Here is an 8,709-nt window from a genome sequence, read left to right as displayed (position 1 = left end):
CCCTGTGCCTAGCGCATGCGCAACTCTCTGCAACTGTTGGTTGACCAATAATGGACGAGAAAAGGAAAGAAAACATTCTTGATGGACTGGCATCGTCTCCACCCTACAGGTGCTAGTCAGCGGAAGAGGTGGGAGGACAGAGAATTAGAACTGCCCTTTGGTGGTCTGCCTGTGCCCTGACGTCTCTGCACTCTCTTACTTGCTAGGATTTATTCACTACATTGTGGATGCTTTGGAACTGTGGTGTTGGAGAAGACTCTTGAGAGTCCCTCGGGCTGCAAGGAGATCCAACCAGTCCATATTAAGGAAATCAGTCCTGAATATGCATTGGAAGGAGGACTGATGCTGAAGCTGAAACTCCAATACTTTGGCTACCTGATACGAAGAACTGACTCATTTGGAAAAGACCCTGATGCTGGGAAAGATTGAAGGCAGGAGGAGAAGGGGATGACAGGATGAGATGATTGGATGGCATCACTGACTCAATGGATATCAGTTTGAGTAAGCTCCGGGTGTTGGTGATGGACAGGGAGGCCTGGCGTGCTGCAGTCGCAAAGAGCAGGACACGACTGAGAGAATGAACTGAACATTGTGGCCAAAGGTGTTCAAAATGCAAATCAGATCACGTCATTCCCTTGACCCTCCGGGTCTTCCCGTCTTGTTGCCTATAACGTGGTCGGAGCTCCTTACTGCCTTGGCCTGTCTTGCCCACCTCTCCGCCTTCACCCCTGTCACCCACTGCTTAGTTCTCTCTGCTTCACCCACACTGGTCCCTGACTTGGTAAACTGCCTCAGACTTTACAGCTTTTGCCCTGATTGTTCCCTCCCTCAAAAAAGAGGACCTTGCTTGACCTGCTCCTTCTCGCCTTCGGGTCTCAGATTAATTGCCCCTTACCGGGAGAGGCCTAACTTAAAACAGTTCTCTCCACCCACTTTCTATCACCTCTTTTCATTTTCTTGTGTACATGTTGTTGTTTAGTGGCTAAGTCGTGTCTGACTCTTCACGACCCCATGGACTGTGTAGCCCGCCAGGCTGCTCTGCGCTCCACTGTCTCCCCGAGTTTGCTGAAATTCATGTCCATAATGAATGAGTGGTATATATCACTGCCTAAAATTCTCTGATTCGGCGCCAGGTCCTAAAACAGTGTTCGCCTTTTAGGCTTGTCATAAAGTATTGTTGAGCGACAGAGGGATAGGTGGTAAGGATGAATGGATGAATGAGGGAGTGAGTGAAGTCGCTCAGTCGTGGCCGACTCTGGGACCCCGTGGACTGTAGCCCGCCAGGCTCCTCGGTTCCACGGGATTCTCCAGGCAAGAATACTGGAGTGGGTTGCCATTTCCTTCTCCAGGAGATCTTCCCGACAGAGGGACTGAACCCAGGTCTACTGCATTGTAGGCAGATGCTTTACCGTCTGAGCCACAGGGATGGAGATCAAATCAATGTTTGATCAAAACCCTAAGTCAGTCCCCTGGCGGCGGCGGCCCCTGCAGACCGCGCCCTCCCTGCGCGCCCGGAACCCGCGGCGGAACCCGAGGGCGGGGGTAGCTGTTTCCCTTCAAAGAGCGGGGGACTCTTAAGGGAGCACACAGGAAAGGCAGGGCGGCGAGCGGGACCAGCCGTGGTGAGTGCGGCGGTGCTGGCGCTGGGAGCCGGGAGCGGGTTTCGTGGACCGTGCAAGCGCTGGCGCGCTGGACTCGGGGGTGTGGGGCGGAGCCCCTGGGGCCGGGCCTAGGTGACCGCTGTCGGAACGCCGCTGCGGGCGGAGGGTGTGGGAGCGAGGGCCGGGCTGAGCGGCACTGGGCGAGCTCCGAGCCTCGGATGGCGGTTCCTGTTGCCCCTGCAGGAGGCACATACCCCGGGCTCTGCTCCCAGAGCTGTCGCTAACTTGTGTGACCCTTTCCTTTTCTTGGGGCCGGGGGTAAGATGGGGTGGGGGGGGGCGGGGAAGAAAGCGATTCAGCTAACTTTTTTGCAAAATAGGGCTAATGGTCTCTGGTCGGTTGATTCATTCATTCCAGCTGCGTTACTAGGTTCTGTTTGTGAGAACCTGCTTTGTGAGGGTTCACAGTCTAAGGAGAGCCCCACCGTATGTGAGGGGGGTCGAATACAATCGGAATTTGGGAGTTCTTAGGGGAAAAGCAAACATGCATTTTGGATGAGACGTGCAACCGTTATTTCTCCAATGAATATTATATGCCAACTTTAAATTTTTTAGTAAAAAAAAAATTTTTTTTAAACTGTGATTGGGGAGTAAGAATTCTGTTGGGTACTTAGAAAGCATGTACATTGGTAACTCATGTTGCATATTCTGATGATGACCTAAATGAGACATTTACAGAGTGCATCGACACCTGGTACAGTGGGAACTTTATAGCCGAATGAGTTGATCAGAGCAGGTGTATCCTCCTTTGGGGGTCGCAAAGAGTCGGACACGACTGAGCCACTGAACTGAACTGATCCTCATTTTATTCATGAAAACATAAGAGACAGGTTAAATGACTTACCCAGGCTCTCACTGCCAATAAGTGACAAAAGTAGGACTTGAATCTAAGCCGAAGTCTTAGACCAATGTTCTTTCCACTGCTCGAGGTTGCTTGCATGGTTCTGCACTAGTTTTATAATGCACAGACCCATTCATTTGTGACGCAAGGCAGTTCCAGTGGGTCATGGGTGGCCTTAAAACAGACTCTTAACAACTTTTAAATTGTTACTCTAATTTCTGTCCTTGCCCTGGGTATTTTATCTGCACTCCATCTTGACCTCCTTCACACTGAATCCCAAATCTATATCTTCTATCCAGTTTCTCCTGGCTTCTAACTGCTAAGTCCAGATACCCATTGATCATGTCCATTGGATTCCCCATGGGAATCTCAAATTCAGCATCTCCTACACCACATGTAACACCTTTCTTTATGAAGCTACTCCCCAGATCCCATGATTGAAATCATTATTCAAGACATTGCCCAGGTACAGACCTTGCTTGGTACCTCTTCTTTCACCATCTATAATCAATTGATCATGGGTGAACATGTTAGTTGCTCAGTTGTGTCTGACTCTTTTCGACCCCATGGACTGGAGCCCACCGGGCTCCTCTGTCTATGGGACTTTTCCAGGCTAGAATACTGGAGTGGGTTTCCATTCCCTTTGCCAAGGAATCTTCCCGACCCAGGAATTGAACCCAGGTCTCCTGCATTGTAGGCAGATTCTTTACTGTGTGAGCTACCAGGGAAGCCCTAATTGATCACTCAGTGCTGCCAAATTCTATTTTCTAAAGATCTCCCAAGTCCATCCCCCTTTGTTCTTTCCTTCATTTATGTGTCTAAAGATTGTAATAACTTCCTGCTGGCTCTTTGTAGCTTTGAACTCAGCTTCTTCCATCCCATTTTCCGTTTTGCTACAAAGTGATTTTTCTACAGTCCAAATGTGATCCTGTCTCTCATATACTTATTCCCTTCAGGGTTTTTTATTATTGTCAATATTGTTTCCAAAGTCTTTAGCATGGATTCAAGGTCCTGCCTGAAGGTTTCTAAACTTCCTGGACCTTCCCCATCCTTTATCTCCAAACTACTTTGTCAGTGTGGTGCTGACCTCTGTGAGAAGCATGGGAGTACTGGTTAATAATGAACATGATAATGCAGATAGTGGCCTCTGCGCAGGTACCCAGTCAAATCTTGGAGGCAGAGTTTTGGGTGAAGAAGAAAAGCATAGCTTTATCGCTTTGCCAGGCAAAGGGGGACCACAGCGAGATCATGCCTTCAAAACCTGTGTGTCTCAACTCTGGGGGACTTGGTGAGTTTTATAGGAATGGTTTACAGGCAGGGTTGTTAATAAGGATCAGCTGTGCAGGGCCTGTGCCCCTTCAATCGGGCCTCAGGTGGGTTTCTGATGCGCTTCTGTGATTCTAGAGTTTATCACACTGTGACCTCTGGGATGAAGAATGCTTCATCAAATAATTAACATGTTCCATCTGTTGGGGGTTCTGAAGAGCGCCAAGAGTCTTTCGGTTTATCACTTGAGGCAGGATCAGGACTTTGCCCCCCAAGGCTGCACTATTGTTTGTTTTTTTTTCCCCTCCTCCCTTGTCTGTGTATCCCCCTCCCTTCCCTGATTAGCAACTATTTGAACCTGCCCTTTGGAACTCGGGGAAGGTCAAGAAATGGGGGGCACAGGCTTTTGTGCCCAGGAGCTCCACAGGGTACTGGTCTGTTTCCCTGACAGCCTGACCAGAATAAGTCAGAATCTCTGGCTCATGCCCAAGAATCCGCATTTTAAACAACTTCTTTGAATTTTAACAAGATTTACACTAGAGTTTGAGAGGCCTTGTTTTCATGGACCCTGTTTCCTGTCTACACCTGGTGACACCCTTGTGTTTCTCTGAATGTACCTTGTTGTCAGTGAGGCCTTTGTGTGCAGAAGTCTCCTTAGCTGCTGCTTTGGTGTTTCTCCTCATTGTTCAAGACCCAGGGTACATGTCATGCCTTTTCGGAAGACTTCCCCAATCATGGACCACCCTGTCACCTCCAGTCCACATTAGGTCATTCTCGGGGCTTTTCACAGAGCCATGACTTAGCCCTCAATCGCCTTCCCCCTGTGTTACAACCATACGTTATGTGATTATTTTGTACTTGTGGCTTTCACAGTTGCCAGCACTTGAGAACAGAGACTTGTGCTTCTCCGCTTAGCAGCCAGCCCAGAGCCCAGCACGTTGAATGAATGAGCGCTTTAGGGCCAGGTGGAGAGGCATCTCATTATCACATGTGCTTTCGGGTTCCCTTATGTGCCATCCTGCACTGGGCCCTGATTCCCAGGAAGGTGGGCTCCCTGGCACCAGTTTCACACGTGACTGGTGATAAGGATGTGTCTGGCCTTGAGAGGAATTTTAACCAGTGGTGGCGGTAAAGAAAAAAGTAGTGACACTTGTTAAAGACTGGTAAGACAGCCTTCCCTCCAGGGTGGGGAGAGGCATCTGGGTGGGTGCAGGAACCGCTGCAGGCATGGTCTTGGACTGAGGGGACGAGCTTGGACTCAAGCCTGACTCCAGTGAGAACAAATGGGCGTTATAGCCAAGAAGCAGGGCGTCAGTGGATGGAAAATTGCTAAAGAAATGTCAGGGGTAGAGGGGACTCTTACTAGGTGACCCAGTAGAATTCTGGCTGAAGGCAGACCAGGGTGATAAGATATCCAGGGTGGTCAGATTCCAATGGTGGGGATGGGAGATTTTCACTAAACCACATTAGTAGGATTCTTGCTCAAATTGGATTCTACGAGGGCCGAGAGGGAAGCCCAAGGTAAGTCCTAGTCCAGCAGAACTCAGAGCCTGATTCAAGTTTCTGGTCAAGAAGAGAGTCCCTGTCGTTAAATGGAGTGATAAAAGAGCTAGTGTGTGCTAAGTCACTTCAGTTGTGTCCAGCTCTTTGCAAACCTGTGAACTGTAGCCTGCCAGGCTCCTCTGCCCAGGGGATTCTCCAGGCAGGAATACTGGAGTGCGTTGCCATTTCCTCCTCCAGAGGATCTTCCTGACCCAGGGATCGAACTCACGTGTTTTACATCTCCTGCATTGGCAGGCAGGTTCTTTACCACTAGTCCTGCCAACTAGAATCAGCAAAAGCAGCTGTTCCCGAGCTGCCCCCAGCCCCATCAGCACTGGTCTATTTATCTCATGCACACATAGTTAAAAATGTCCTGTCTAGAAAATAATTAAGAAAATTTAAAAAATACATTGCAATTTAAAACATAAATATCAGCCATTAACTCACAAGAGGGAATTACTACAAAGTCTTGTGTGTTTATTTCTGTTTTTTTTTTAAATTTATATTTGTGTTTGAATAATTGGTAAATGCCTATTATAAGACTTAAATCCTGCCAGTTTTACTTAAAATTATATTTTTTAGTTTTTTCCACATCAACAAAAATTCTTAGTGAAAAAAAATTTAATGTAGGTGGGGGAAAAGTGTTCCTTGACCCTCGTAGGGTTGCTACCTGGGTCTGGAAATTAAATTGACAAAGACAGATTAATAGGAGCAAAGCATGCAAGTTATCTAAATGTAAGTTTTACGTGACATGAGAGCCTTCATAAGGAAATGAGGACCCAAGTGTTTGAGTAGACTGTGGTAGAGGAACGTGATAGGGTAAAGAGTATGAGGTAATTGTAGCAGATGAAAACCTTAGAGAGGCCTGTGTGTTAAGGAGTGTTTCTTGACAAAGCAAGTGCCTCTCACTGAAGGGTTTTATGATGTTTAAGAAATGGCAAGGTGGGGAGGTGGTCAGAGTGACCTTCCTGCTTTTGCTATTTTCCAAACCTTTTCTGAGTAAGATGTCCACACCCCAACCATGTTTGGGGTACCATGTCTTGAGCCCCATCTCATTCCACAGTTATTTATCAAATGGCTGTTAGGCACCAGATCTTATTTTGGACATGAGGATTCTGCAGTGGATCAGAGCAGTCAAAGTCCTTACTCGTGGAGTTTATGTTCCAGTGGGATAGTAAACTAACACCTAAGGACCATCCACATGATAAGTGTGGTGAAGAAAAACAGAAGTATATATGGTCACTTTTTTTGCACTTTTGTTTTTATTTATTTTTTTAATTGGAGGCTAATTACAATACTGTGGTTGTCCTTGCCATACATTGGCATGACTTTGGTTTTGAGTGTGCCTGTTCAGTGGCTCAGTCAAGTCCGACTCTTTCCGACCACGCATTACAGCCCGTCAGGCTCCTCTGTCCGTGGAATTCCCAGGCAGGCATACTGGAGTGGGTTGCCATAAAGTTATGCTAATTTACCTTCCTTATAGGAGTGTGTGAGTGTCTGTCTCATTTTCTTTTGTCATCAGTGAATACGATCATTTTAGAATTTTGTTCATTTTATGGTGAATGTTGATAGTTCTTTGTAATTCGCATGTCTTTGATTACCTTGGAAGTTGAGCATTTTTACAGTTATGTATATTTCCTCTTCATTGAGTTTTCTTTGAATGTTCTTTTATTGAGGGCCTGGTTGTTTTCTCCTATTTTGAATAACCCTTTTACATCACTAGTTTGATTACTAATTTGATGATAAGCACTTTATATATAAAGGATAAGCAGATACTTTTAAACAGGTATAGTGACTGTAAAAAGAAAGCAGAGACAGGACTCCTAGAATTCCTTTCCTCTTCCTTCTAAGAAAAAAAGTATAGTTTGGCTGTAAAGGAGTGAAGGAAGCAAGAAAATGTAGGTGGGCAGGTAAGAAGATGAAGTATCTAGGAAGGAAAAGGAGGAAGGAAGGAAGACGTGGGGAGGATGAAAGAAGGAAGAGGATGAAAGCGTAGGGCCCACGTGATTCCCTGGATAATTATATTTTTCTTTTCTGCCTGTACTAATCTAGAAAATCCCTAAGAGAAGATGCCTGTGTTCTTTAAAACACTTCGAAATCATTGGAAGAAAACGACAGCTGGGATCTGCCTGCTGACATGGGGAGGCCACTGGGTCTATGGGAAACACTGGTAAGCATCTGACGGCCCCCCACCCCACCCCACCTGCACGTGCAGCACAGTCCACGGGGCCTGTGGTCAGCGTCCTGTTCAGCTGTGCTTGTCTCTAAAACGTTGTGGTATAAAGGGAAGGCAAATATTAAAACCTCAGAGACGGTGGCTTCTTGTAACCAGTTCCGAGAGGTGGAAACTGAAGAACTGTTGAGACTTATACCTCAGTGGACACAGAATACGCCACCAGATCAGGGCACGGAGAGACTGAGCACCGCCTCGAGAGAGAGGCAAGCGGCCTTCCAAGGAAGGGTGGAGGGCTGGAGCTCACACGTCTCCTTGGGGCTTCAGTCCTCCTCTTCTCACTCCAGCCTCTTGATCTGTGACAGTGGCCGTTGCCGGACACTGAGTCTGCTCCCTCCAATGTCTGACTCGGACTTTCTTTGTCTAACTCGTTAGCCTAGGTTCATTTAAATGAAACTAAGACTTTCCAGCCTTTTGTTTGAGTAAGGGATTCCAGGGAGTCCTGGGTTTTAGTTATTACCCTTCAGGTCTGCAGGGAGAAGAAAGTGTCAAGCTTTTCTTCTGGTTTAGCATGCTAATAAGATTTAAATAAACAATTTTTTAAAATAAAAATTATACAGATTATTAAGAGGCCCAGTCACAGTGTAGTCTTTGGGGGATTCAGGGCTACATCTTAAATATATAGCAACCTTCTCTAAAATGCAGTTGTCCTAATTGATTGCTTTGTTAAATGGAACCCACTGAGCAGGCTTTACAATGGAAGTCTCCACATTGAAAAGCAGACTCACCTTGGTCCTTTTGTGAACATCCTCAGTTCACCCGTCAGAGATCATTTTTGGTAAACATGGTATCTACTTTCTGCAGATATGGAGAAGATGAACCATTCCCACCTCCTCTAAAGTATTCTCAAGGCTGACCATGTGAGCTCCATTAGCTAGCATATAAAGAACAGACCCAAGAATCTTAAAATTTTAAGATATTTAAAAAAAGGCAGAGGAAAGGTTTTAATAAATTGTGTCTGGAGCACATAATTGTTTGGCTTTTCCTCCCTTTTCAAGCTACATTTGAGCCCTCGAGGGAAGGCTCCTTACAGCGCCAGCCAAGGAAGGAACTAGGGTTTCCTTTGGAGGAGCACCCAGTCCAGGCCTCAGCTGGCTCAGTGCAGAAGAACCTCCCTCTCACTGAGGGTTGTGGCTGTTGCTACTGCGGGGTGAAGGTCTGAGGAAA

The 8,709-nt window shown here is 46.7% G+C and overlaps 1 protein-coding gene across 3 annotated transcripts in view; it reads left to right on the top strand.

Annotated features, from left to right (window-relative positions):
• The window catches only part of AGK (acylglycerol kinase), a 94,723-nt gene continuing 87,493 nt past the window's right edge, over nt 1,480–8,709 (top strand). Inside the window, exons 1-2 of one of the 3 annotated variants that reach the window (XM_018046854.1) lie at nt 1,480–1,622; nt 7,362–7,479. In XM_018046854.1, coding sequence (XP_017902343.1) covers nt 7,379–7,479 — 101 coding nt within the window. In that variant the 5' untranslated portion in view covers nt 1,480–1,622; nt 7,362–7,378. The other 2 variants (XM_018046856.1, XM_018046855.1) reach the window with 2 other exon arrangements.

This window comes from Capra hircus, chromosome 4 (assembly GCF_001704415.2).
Source record: "Capra hircus breed San Clemente chromosome 4, ASM170441v1, whole genome shotgun sequence".
Taxonomy (NCBI): domain Eukaryota; kingdom Metazoa; phylum Chordata; class Mammalia; order Artiodactyla; family Bovidae; genus Capra; species Capra hircus.
The sequence above is the reverse complement of the archived record's forward strand: the minus strand, read 5'-3'. Positions and strand labels throughout refer to the sequence as shown.